The following is a 12,443-nucleotide window of genomic DNA, read 5'->3' as shown; positions in this document are numbered from 1 at the left end:
TTTCTTTTTGTCTTTGATTTTTAACAGTTTTATTATAATGTGTCTTGGTAAAGATCTCTTTGGGTTGAATCTCTTTGAGGACTTTTGAGCTTCGTGTACCCGAATGTCCATATCTCTCTCCAGATCTGGGAAGTTTTTAGCTGTTATTTCTTGCAATAAGCTTTTTGCCCCTTTTGCCCTCTCTTCTCTTGATGGGCCTCCTGTAACGCGTAAATTAGTTTCTTACGGTGTCTCATAATTCGTGTAGGCTTTCTTCACTCAGTTTTATTCTTTTTTCTTTTTTTCTCCTCTGACAGGATGATTTGAAATGACCTGTCTTCGAGTTCACAAATCCTTCTGCTTGACTCAGTCTGCCGTTGATGTCCTCTGTTGTATTCTTCAGCTCCAGAGTTTCTGTTTGGTTCTTTTTTGTGATTTCCGTCTCTGTGTTGAACTTCTTATTCTGTTTGCGTGTTATTTTCCTGACTTCGTTGAGTTGTGAGTGTTCTCGTAGGCTCCTGAGCTTCTTTAAAACGGTTATTTTGAAATCTTTGTCAGCCGATTCTTTGGGATCGGTTATTGGAAAATTACTGCGTTCCCTTTGTGGTGTCGCGTTTCCTTGATTTTTTGTCCTGCTTGGCGTCTTGTGTTGCTGTCTTCCCATTAGAAGAAGAGTCACCTCCTCCTGTCTCTACCGACTGGCTTGGGGTGAGAAATGCCTTCACCAGCAGCCCTGCTAGGGATTCTGAAGCTTTCTCAGACCTTTTCTATGGAAATCCCACTCTATACTACTCGTTCCCTTTTGGGGCTGGATTCTTAAGATGAATGCCGTCTCTCAATCCCACAAGGCCAGGCCAGGTGCTCGAGCCTCCTGTGTACTCTCCCTTGGTGCCCGGAAATGCTCCTTTGTGTACTTCCTCCCAGTCCCAGAGCGGGCTGGCTTTCTGCACATGCTCAAAGGCTTGTCCTCGCCGTCTGTGGGGGCTTGTGCAGGGAGCCGACTATGAAGGTGGGAGATGTGTGGGTGAGGTGCACAGAGCGTTGGAAGGCATCCATGGGCCAGCGGGGGGCTCCACGGGCAAAGTGTACCCAGCTGCTTGTGAGCAGGCTTCCTCGTGGCGTCCACAAAATGGTCGGTGGGACCTACGTGCCTTTGAGTTCTGAGCCCTGGCTGCTGTGCTTCCAGCCTCTCCCAGCCCCCAAGCCATGCAGATCACCTCAGTACTGTGGATGGGGTGGGAAAGAAGGGGCATTTTCTGCAGTGTCCCACCCAGCAGGGGAAATCGGGCTCCCACTCACCAGCCTCTCACTTTCCCCCCATGGGAGATATTGCAGGCCAGGGGGCTCTCTCTTGGTACTGAGCTGTGCCGCCCGGGGAGAGGGGTGACTCAGGGAAGGTGAAACTGTGCCTCTTACCCTCTTTCTTCTGCCCAGTCTTGGATCATTTTACTCCCAACAGTGTGTTGGAATCTCTCTGCTGCACTCCTGCGTCCTGTCTGTGGACAATTGTCAAGATCAGTGTTCTGTAGGGGGACGATGGTAGAAAACTCCCTACTTCACCGTCTTGCTGACGTCGCTCCTGGTCTGCCTGTTTTTAATTATAGACCTACTGCCCGCCGTAAGCCAGACTATGAGCCAGTTGAGAACACAGATGAAGCCCAGAAGAAGTTTGGCAATGTCAAAGCCATTTCATCAGATATGTACTTTGGAAGACAAGCCCAAGCTGATGTAAGTGTCCAGAGAGTTTGTGTGAGCCCTATTGAGCAGGAAGCGAGCAGGGACCTGGGAGCCAGGGGAGGAGGTGATAGGCGCAGAGTGGGAGGGACTCAGACTGTGAGAGGCCCCTGGGCCCAAGGTGATGGAGTCGGGACTCAAACCCAGGTCCTCCTGACTCCTCCCCCTCACTGCCCCAGCTGGAGAAGAGGCTAGAAGGTAGGGATCGTGTCTCACGTTTCTCTGATTCCTTTCTCAGTGTTTTGAACACACATCTATTTAATATGTTTGGAAAAAATTTCAGGTGATTTTTGATACAGCTGTAATTTACTTAACCTTTTAATGATTATTAATGAAGTTAAATGGCGTATATAGATATGTTCGGGGAGGGTATATATATTTATTTTCAGGTTGTTGCCTCTCGCCTTAGAGGAGTCCTGCTACACAGAAGGATCATACGGCAATGGAGAGGCCTAAGGTTTTTTTCTAATGTCGGGGTGCTGGTGTGCTTGTCAAAGCTCTGGGAGGCGCGCGTCACTGCCAGGTTTCTTGGGCGACACAGGGAGCTGCTTCCTAAAGGCACTGAGTCTATTTCGTAGCAACAGAGCTTTGCCCGGCACTTCAGGAGCTTAGAGTTACCACTTGCTCTTCCCACCCCCTAAAAGCTGCCTTATTTTAAAGCTGGCAACATTTAAGTCTACTTTGAAAGTCACGGAGCAGAGCCGATGTGGGCAGCCGTGCAGTGGCCTCTGCTGGCCGCTGGTGGGCACAGCGCCGCGACAGAGGTGCCCTGCTGCTCTCTGGTTCCCCTGCCCTGAGCAGCTGTGAACTGACAGCTCCTCGCTGATTCTTTTTGCAGAATTGCTCACAGCCTTTGGAGCCTGATGTTTCCTATTCCTTGTCTTCTCTAGTATGAAACCAGGGCTCGGCTGGAGAGGCTTTCGGCGAGTTCCTCCATAAGCTCAGCGGATCTGTTTGATGAGCAGAGGAAGCAGACGGCAGGTAATGGGGGGGCGGGGCTGCCAACAAGGTTGGTGCCCAACGTGTCTACGGCATGAGTACGTTTTCTCTGCATAGAACTTTTCACTTTTCCAAGATCATCCGCAACCGTCACGTGATGCTCTTACCCCCTCTGTGAACAGAGCAGAAGTTACCGTTTCAGGCTTGGTGTGTGAGGAGACCAGGTCAGGACATTTAAGCGACGTCCCCGGGTTGCCAGAGAAGTCATCTTCCTGGAACGTGTTTCCTGGTCCGGTGCAAAGGCCTTGTCTGATTTGTGTGGTATCACAGCCCCGCGGGTGGACAGCCCTGGGCTCCTAGCTGTCACTGACCGCTCCCTGCCTGAGACCTTGAGTGTTTCATGTCATTTTCCAGTCTTCCCAGACTCCTGCTCTGTGAAGCGGGTAGATACTACACCCCGCGCAAGGTGGCACTGAGGCTCAAGTGAGGTACAATGTGTGAAGTGCCACCTGGGTGTCTGGCACCCAGGGGAGACAGAGGCAGGTAGAACAGGGGACTTCACCAGGCTCAGTCTTCGAGGGAAGGCAGAATGTGGCTGTGGAAACAGGCAGGTGCAGAGGAATCTCCTGTCTCCCCAGCCCTCTTAGGGAGCAGACCCCATGGACGAGAGATGCCTGGGAGCCCCAGGGAGTGCACCTCAGAGCATGGGCCCATCCTGGACGTCCAGAGCCGAGCCGGTCTCTGCTTGTACCTCTGGGTCCCTGAGCCATGACCGAGTCCCACCCAGGCCTCAGCCTGGCCAAGGGCGACGGGAAGGCTGTGTGTTCTTCCTTTGTCACAGCTCGCATTAAAGGAGCGGTGTCCTCTGAAGTCACTTCAGGAACCCACTCGGCGGGAGAGCCCAGGGGGAGGGGACCTCCAGAGCCAAATGCTCCAGGCCCAGGACCACCTGCTCCCCCTCGTCCCCAAACCTGGAGGAGCCAGGCCTGGGCACAGGTGACCAGCACGGGCAGCTGCAGAGAACAACTGTTTTCTGAGTACAGCGAGAAACAGCCTCAAGAGAGAAGGTCGCGGGACAGACCCGAGTGCCTGGAACCTTCAGTGCTGGGGTGTGGGGGATGCTGGAAGATCCACTGTGGCCCTCAGGTTCAGTAAGCACACCAGGCTGCTTGCCGCTGTGGGAAGGAGCTCTCCACCCAGGGGATACAGGGCCCCAGGGGCAGGTGGGGGCCAGGGCCTCAGCTGCTGTAGGGAGCCCACCAGGCAGGGGTGCTCGGTGGGGCTGCGGCTCTCAGGCCGCTCTCTGAGCTGCCTTCTGCACCGAGTCCGGGTGGGGCAGGGTGGCTCCTGGACTTGCATTCTTATCTCTTGTCGGGACTTCCTCTTGTGGCCGCCTTCCCAGGTGGAGGGGTGCTGGCCCTGTGCCCTTTGGAGGGGAGCAGGGGAGCATCCCCACAGCCCCGCCTCCCCCCGCCAAGGGTATCAGGTCAGCCCCTCAGAACCTCAGGTGTTGAAAGTCGTCTCCCCCCAACCAGCTGTGTGTGATTTTGTAATTCAGGTTATTGGAAGTTTCACTCTGAAACCCTGTTTGTTTAAAAAAGGAAAAAAAACATTTGGAGATCAAATGAAAACTCTTTCCAATTGTTGAAGGAAAATTGTGGCCGGCCCATGTATACTTTCCCATCCCCTTTCAGAGAACAAAGGTTCTTTAATTGTTTGGGCCCTGTGTGGGTCCCAAACTCAGGGTCACAGAAAGGGTGCCACCCCCCCCCCCCCGGCCTCCGTGCTCCCTCCTCCATCCAAGCCCACGGCTCAGACCGTGGTCACCCTCGTTCGGCATTTTCCATCAAGCACATCATAAAAGTCGCCTTCAGTAACGACCGTAAGTGTAAGTGCATTGAACAACTCTTATTAAATATTTACTTTTTGTCAAGAGTGCATTTCGGCAAACAGCAAAAGCTGGTTTAAGAGACTATTCTGGGTTTCTTTTCTTATCTTAGAAGCTTTCCCATCTGTGAAATCTCAGTCATTGAGGAGATCATGGTATACTTTATAATTTCATTGTGGTGGGGGCGGGGGGGGGGGGGGGGGGGGGCGGGAATGACTCCAGATTCGAAATGCCTCCTGGTGAAACAAAATGCTTCCTGGGGATGTGTTTAATCCAGCAGCCTGGACATTTGTCAAGGGCCCTTCCCTTTCGGGATACGGGAAGGACCAGATGAAAAACACACATAAGCACCCGCCGCCAGCCTGGCATAGCGCCGGTCCCTGTGGCCATCCTCCCAGAGCAGGGTCAGCTGGGGGAGGTGGGACTGCCATCACCTGGGTCCTGTGTCGGGAGGCAGCCACTCAGGGCACTGAATGACAGAACAGAGGCAGCTTTGGGAGAGCAGAAGCTCCAATCCCAGTCTGTCCCCTCGGGGTTTTTCTTTCGAGAAAATGATTCCGGTTATTTGAATCTGAGCGTGTCCACCGGGAGGGCCAGAGACGCTGAGGCCCTTCTCTCCTAGGCTCCACTCGCTGGTTTGCTCCGTGCACCTGTTTGCTTTGTCCCTTGGGGCACCTTGGCTGCTCTCTTCTTTCCTCCTTACTCAGCCCGCGGTCCAGGCATGCGACCTCTTCGGGGCCTGCAGATCTCCAAGCACTGGCCTCAGTCCGCAGCCACGTGATTTTGTTTGGTCAGGCGGTGAATGTGTTTGTCACAGCTGCACCGTGGCGTCGCCGACCCGGAGTCGGCCGCCGGCCGGAGTCTCGTCACTTGGGCACAGGGCTGCCGTGCGGGTGGCAGAGAGGTCACTGCCGTGCTCTGTTCCTTATTAAACTCGTCACTCGTGTCATGTTGGAAACCCTTTCTTCTCTCCCTTTGTCCCCATTTCAGGGAAACGGGTACGTGATCGTCTACTGAAAATCGATTGTTTGAGGAGCCGGGGCACCGTCCTGGGCTCCTCGGGCTTCCACAGCGCCACCCTCCCACCTCCTGCAGCTACCCCTTCTCCCTTCTCTGGGCTGATTCTACCCAGAAGTCTCTGGTCGGCCCAGGTTTCACATCCTGCCCTTGCTCCCTGCCGCTTGGCTCTCAGCTCCTGTGGGCCTTTCCAGGCTCAGTTCCCAGCGTTTTCCTGCTCCAGCCCTGGGTGCACGCTCTGGGCGCCCTCTGCTGTCACCAGGGTAGAGGCCATCTGATGACCCCCCCCCCCCCCCCCGGACTGGACCCTAAGCCCTTCAGGGACAGGACCTGTCCGTTTTCATCTCCGTCCCCTGGCAGCTGGCATGCCTGGCACAGGGAAAGCCCTCAGGATGCGTCTTTTGAGTGAACGAATGGACGGGTAATGAAGGAGCCCTGGAAGCAGGGGTGCCGGTCAGCGGGTCCCTCAGCCAGCTGAGCGCGGGAGCCACGGTCCTCACCGTGCTCGTGCCCCTTCCAGCACAAACAGGAACGTCCCCTGCCCCGGCTGTGATGTCACGTGGCCAGTGTCAGGCGCCGTGTGCACATTGCCGTGGTTCCTTCTGTGTGGAGGTGGCCTCCGAGGCTTCCACCGAGAGACGGCCCCACGGGTCCCCATCTCGGGTGACTGTGCAAAGCGGACCCCCTGCCGGCCCGTGGCGGGCACAGTGAGGTGCCAGCACGGTGTCACTTGGCCTTCCCGACTGATACAGGGCCTCCACGCCAACCACTTAACGCGGCGTGGCTCGGCTGGCCCCGTCCCCCGGCCTGGACACTCCGGGGCCTCTGTCTCTGTCTTGCCACCTTTTCGGTTGCTTGAGCCAGAAACCTGGGAATCAGCCTTAATTTTTCTCTTTCCCAGCCCCCCGCTGCCAGTTGGTCCCTAAGCCTCCTCGGGACACTCAGACTCACCCACCCCACTGCCACCGGCTTCGGCTCGGCCGCAGCCACTCGTATCTGGACTGCCTTGGCGGCCTCTAACTGCTGGCCGAGCTCTCCGGGTGCTGTTATCGGTTGATTGTCTGCCTTCCCCAGTAGGCAGTAAGCTCTGGAAAAGCAGGTTTGTGATGATGTCCTCAGCACCAAGCCCGCTGGGGGTGTAATGGGGACAGATAGATAGCAGGGAGACCGGGCACCTGACCTAGACCGTAGGTCAGGGAGCCTCTTCCTGAGGAAGCAGCTTGAGCCGTCATTTCCTGGAGCCCATTGTGTAGTCTGAGCGCACTGGGGCTCTGCTGCCCCGGGCGGCCCTCAAAGGAGACACGGCACCCAGATACGAGAGGAGGAGGGAGACCTTCAATCAGCTTTCACAGGTTTGCAGGCAGCAGACCTGCCGGCGGAGGGTGGGAAGCCACCTCCCTGCCAGAGACCTGACACCCGTTCCCGAGTTGGCCGGCTGCTTACACTCCCAGGACTCAGATGGATAGTGAGGATTGAGTAAGGAGTAAAGGTGCACGATAACAGAGGCTAAATCAGATCTGAGTTCGTTTCCCTCTTACATGGGACTCTGGGGAGGCAGCTCAGGACATGTGCTATGTTCCCAGATGCCAAGGACCTAGGCCCTTCTCCTCTTGTTGCTCATGATCTCCTCTCCACACTTGACCTCATGCCCAATATGGTTGCTCCAGCCCTAGCCATCCCATCTGCATCCCGGCTAGCAGGAAGAGGCAGGGAAAAGGGCGGGCCTCAGCCCTGGATGGCGCTTCGGCTTACGTCCCATTGGCCAGAACCCTGTCACCTGAACACACCTTGTTGCAAGGGTTAGAATTTGGGAGCTCTGTACAGAGAAGGGGAGGAGAGGAGAGGAAGGACTCTAGGGGATGGGCCGCCATCTCAGGGCACTTGGGGACTGTACCTAGTCGGTGAGAGATCATGGTCCCAGAGCTGTCCCGCCTTAGCTGTGCTCTCTTCTTTAAGTGCTTCTCAAGTTGGAGGGGCGCCAGGGTGGCTTTGTCCGTTCAGCGTCCAGCTCTGGCTCAGGTCACGATCTTGCGGTTCGTGGGTTCGAGCCCCGTGTCGGGCTCTGTGCTGACAGCTCACAGCCTGACTCCTGTGTCAGATTCTGTGTCTCTCTCTTTCTCTGCCCCTCCCCTGCTCATGCTGTCTCTCTCTGCCTCTCAAAACTAAATAAACATTAAAAAATTTTTTTAAAAATTTCCCAAGTTGGAAACTTGTAAGTGGAGGTGCTTCTGCTAAGGTCCCCCCTGCTGACCTCTGGTCCAGACCTACCCAGCCGCTGTGGACCTCTCCAGGTAGTGGCGCAGCCGTGACCCTGGCTCTGCACACTCAGGATCTCATACTAGCTTCCTGTGTGCTATGAAGACCCATCTGCAGGCCAGTAGCAACACTGGTGAGCGGCTGTGCTAGGATTTGAACCCAGATCCACTGTCCAGGCTGGGCCTCCACTCTTTTATTGGCCAAGGCCTGCAAAACTTTAAAAAGTCAGCTGGAGGGGTGCCTGGGTGGCTCAGTCGGTTGAGCATCCGACTTCAGCTCAGGTCGTGGTCTCAGCTCATGGGTTCGAGCCCCGCGTCGGGCTCAGTGCTGACGGCTCGGAGCCTGGAGCCTGCTTCGGCTTCCGTGTCTCCTTCTTTCTCTGCCCCTCCCCTGCTCACGCTCTGTCTCTCAAAAATAAAATGTTTGAAAGAAATAAAAACAAAGTTAAAAATGAATAACAAGTCAGCTGGAGGCAGAGAGGGGAGGAACCCGCACCGGCGGCCCCTCCCTGCATGGTGGGCACGGGAGCCGTGCTGGGGATCCACACTGTCCCTTCTGGGCGGCGTCCGTGTGGAAAGATAAACACGTCCATTCCGTTTTTTCTTGGAAAGGGAACTGGCTTCTGTTGCTTAAGGGCCAGGTGGGTGCGGCTGGGTCGTGCGGGGGTGACTGGGCTTGGCACCCTAGGACCTGCAGGGTTTGGGCTCGCTCACAGTCACGGGGCCCCTCCGGCTTTCTGTCACACCTCTGTGACGGAGCCTCAGCCCGAAACCCTGGCTGTCTGCTCCGGAGCTGCCGCCGCTCAGGTGCGATACCACCGACGCGCTTCACTTGCGCTGGTGGAAATAGGCTGATGTTTCCGCCGCCGCCAAAGCCGAAGCAAAGAAATCCCACTGGTTCTGGCCTCAGGAAGCAAGGGGGGGGTGGGTGGTGAGCTTGGCTCCGGCTCAGAGTCAGAAAAGCCTCAGAGAGACACCTGTGCGTTTGGCTCCCCTCCCTAGTGAACCTCGTTCTCCTGTCCTGCAGGCTTCCCCTGCCCTGAGTGGCAGGTGACAGAGACAGCGGCCACTGCGGTGCCTTATCCCCACCGGCAGCCCCAGAGCAAGCAAAGGCTCCTCTCCCTGAGAGATACAGGAGTCCCAGGAAGGCTCTGATCGGCCAGGCCTGGGTCACACGCCCACCCCTCTGGATGGAGTCCACGGGGCTCCCCAAGAGAAGGGAGGAGGGCTTGTATCAAAAGCGCGGTGGGGGGGGGATGTTGAGCACTCAAAACCTAGAGATGTCCACCCATCTGCCATTTACTGAGTATTTACCTGTCAGATCTTGTGTTCAGAGGAGGAACCAGGAGCCCAGAGAGGGTGAGAAAGCTCTCCAAAGACACACAGCTTAGAAGAGACAGTGCCAGTATTTGAACCCCTGGTGGTCCCAAGACCCAATACGACATCTGCTCTCGTACGGGGTCTTACAGCTAGTTCAGGGTGGGGCTGGCACTGAAACAGGTCCTGACCCCACCGCAAGGTTCTTCTCCCTTCCGCCCAGCTGCTGCTTGCGGGAAGCGGGAAGCGGGAGGGGAGGGGATTCTGTGCCCTCTAAGGTCACGGAGTGCCCTGGGCACCGGTTGTGCCGCCTGTCGCCACGGTCCAGTGACAAATGGCATCTGTTCTGTGTGCAGGAAGCTACAACCTCACGAGCGTGCTGCCCACTGCGCCTGACATGGCCCAGTTTAAGCAGGGAGTGCGATCGGTTGCTGGAAAGCTCTCGGTCTTCGCTAACGGCGTCATGACTTCCATTCAGGTCAGTGCCCCGGGGGTGACAGGAACGGAGCGGGGTGGTGGCTCCGGCGTGGAAAACGCAACTTGGACCGCTCTTCACCTGCTGGCAAATTACATTTCCTGCTGTTGATTTATATGTTTGCTACGGTGTAACCCGGGACGTCATGAAAACCAGAAATTGGGCTTTTATTTCTGCTTAAATGTTCTCGTTGATGACTCTAGAGGAATTGTTACAGGAATTGATCGTATGCTCCGCTTTCCTGTGTTGGAACAGAGAAATAGGAAGAAGAAAATAAAAACTGCCCATGATCCCAAGGGCAGCTTCTGTTACTGTTTCGGCATATTTTATTTTAGTTCTTGATTTCTATGCACACCTTCTTAGAACTCAAACGGATTAGGTTGTATAGATGATTTGACATTCTCCGTGGTGCTCTGCTGTGAGCATTTCTGTGTAATTCTTCAGAAGCTACCTTCTGTTGAGCGAAAATGCAGAACATTTATTTGAGTCTTCCCTAATTTGGGGATTTACGTGGTATTTCGGTCTCCGAAATAAGGCAAGGTCGGGGCATCCTCGCGCACAACAGCGGAAGGCCATCTCTTAAGGCTTACTTCGTGAACCTTCTGGTGTACGTCCTGTTCTTCTAGGTTGCTGCTGCTAATGCGAAAACGTGGCCACGGGCGGTAGGACCTAATCAGTGTGGCCTCTGGTGCCTCTGAAGGGGCTTCCCCGCTTGGGGAGGGGGTGGGGCGGCCCCCACTGAAGAGAATCCCCTCCGCCCAGAGGTTCCTGCTGTTTCGGCTGCTGTTGAGAACAACCTTTGGTTAGAATTCACGGGGCTCTTTTCATGTCCCTGAGGTCAGCTGAGCCCACATCAGGCCTTCCACGGAGGTGACATCCGTATTTTAGGGAAGGTCATCCCCCTTTTATAGGGTACCCCTCTTCTATACCTTTATTTTATAGATGCAGAATCGGAGGTACGGAGGTTAAGTTGCTTCTGCAGGATCTGCAGGATCGCTCAGCTGAGCCAGAATTTCAGGGTTCAGACTCCACGTGTGTTACACCTGCCTCCCAGAGAGAGGCTCACCCCTTGGCTCCCCACCCCCACCCCCAGATGCTTTGCGCCCCTCCCCACAGACCCCCCCACAGCGCGGGAGCCGCAGGTGGCCGCGGGGATCAGGGACAGGATGTCCTCCTGTCCACGGCCCACGCAGACCTCGGCATCAGGAAGCCCCGGCTGTGGCCACGCCCCTTCCAGTTACTGGGCTCCTGGGGTTGGGGGGGGGGCGGCGTACGTTCCAGATGCCAGACGGTCGGTGTTCTGTGTTCACTGCGATGTCAGTTTGGGAACGCTGAGCGTTCGGTGCGCGTGAGAGGGAGAAACCGGCGCTGAGCGCGAGCAAACGTGCGTCTTGCTTCTCTCTCGCCAGGATCGCTACGGTTCTTAGCACCCACGCGGGGTCGCGTGTTTCCAGAAAGGCCTCTTGACGTGAACCAGTGAGCACGTCGCAGACCGCAGTGAAGACCGGACAGTTTTGCAGATCTTTCTGCTGCTTTTTCACATGGTATACATGCATTCCTGATTTCTGATATTTCCTTTGAGAAATTCTCATTTTTGATGTAGTAGAAGCTTTATTGTAATTTCTGTTTTTGCGTTCCTTCCCGCCCATGCGCTCCTTCTGGCATATCTATGTGTAGCCTTGCTTTATTTGTGTGGAATCTGGTTCCAGCAGCTGGGGGTCTGGAGACAAGGGCTTCTCCCACCTCTGAGGGCTGAGAGCCTTCCTTCCGGGACTGGGGGAGGGGGTCTCAGTGCCGTGTGACCTGGGGGCTAAGGGCTACCCCAAGCAGTGATGCTCCAGAGGCCCGGAGAAACCAAATTCACCAACACACGTTTCATTCAAAAGGGAGCAAAGAATAAAAACAACAGACCACAAATGTCTAATTTGGCAGGTTGCTTCATTTGTATTTCCACACGTTACAGTGATTTCAAAATAATGTTTAAAGCCGTCTGTCCCTTTGTATGATCTATAAATTCAAAAATAATTTACAGTGAGCACTTTTAACAAGGCTAAGCTTCTGCATTGCCAAGGGAATTAATCTTCTGACACAGTGTTGCTGTTTGAATTTATGGGAGATGTCAGCTGGGAATCTCCTGAGTGTGTTTACGAACCGACATAGTGGACAGAATTTAAAATGAATAAGGTAAGAAGACAGACCCACGGGAAATATCTCAGTACATGGGAGAACAGTAGTTGTAACTGGGTAGTTTTGTTAATATTTTTTATCTTAATCTTGGTTTTCAAAAAATTACAGAATGTGTATAAATGAATAAAGAAAAATAATTTGGCTGTGTTTTAGACAGCGTTAGAATATATTGTTCAGCACAGTAAAATATATTTGAAATCTGATGAACCAGAAATGTGGTTTCAACTGAATATTTTGTGAATTTTTCTTAAAAGATCAAATTTGTAGACTTCTAAATATAATAAACCCTTGCAGCAGATCGTGTTGCCTATTTTGTTTTGTTTTTTTTTTTTTTACAAAAGCCTTGTAATGAATCTTGTAAATCAGGGCTCATGATATAACATTGGCATGCATTTGAACTATGATATAATTAGAGATGGATCTGTTTTTCATGTACGTTTGGGGCCTGATGTGCAGCTGTCATTAACTGAGGTGTTGTCCCCAGGGCAGTGGCAGGTGGAGTGTCCTTGCTGAAAGTGAGGACGTGCACAGTGGCATGTCCCGAGCCCAATGTGTTGCTGTAACAAGATGCTACAGTCCGGGGGGCTTAACGGCTCTGGAGACCAGAAGTCCAAGATCAAGGTGCCATCAGGGGTGATTTCTGGAGAGAACT

At 54.3% G+C, this 12,443-nt stretch overlaps 1 protein-coding gene across 2 annotated transcripts in view; it reads left to right on the top strand.

The window, feature by feature from the left end:
• The window catches only part of ARFGAP3 (ADP ribosylation factor GTPase activating protein 3), a 50,447-nt gene extending 38,358 nt beyond the window's left edge, over positions 1-12,089 (top strand). For both annotated transcript variants that reach the window (XM_053895713.1, XM_019447101.2), the window contains 4 exons: positions 1,584-1,707; positions 2,604-2,694; positions 9,486-9,607; positions 11,014-12,089. In XM_053895713.1, coding sequence (XP_053751688.1) covers positions 1,584-1,707; positions 2,604-2,694; positions 9,486-9,607; positions 11,014-11,031 — 355 coding nt within the window. In that variant the 3' untranslated portion in view covers positions 11,032-12,089. The remainder of the gene's footprint in view (positions 1-1,583; positions 1,708-2,603; positions 2,695-9,485; positions 9,608-11,013) is intronic.
• Positions 12,090-12,443: the final 354 nt, after the last annotated feature.

This window comes from Panthera pardus, unplaced genomic scaffold (genome assembly GCF_024362965.1).
Source record: "Panthera pardus isolate Hobbes unplaced genomic scaffold, ASM2436296v1 HiC_scaffold_6, whole genome shotgun sequence".
Taxonomy (NCBI): domain Eukaryota; kingdom Metazoa; phylum Chordata; class Mammalia; order Carnivora; family Felidae; genus Panthera; species Panthera pardus.
The sequence above is the reverse complement of the archived record's forward strand: the minus strand, read 5'-3'. Positions and strand labels throughout refer to the sequence as shown.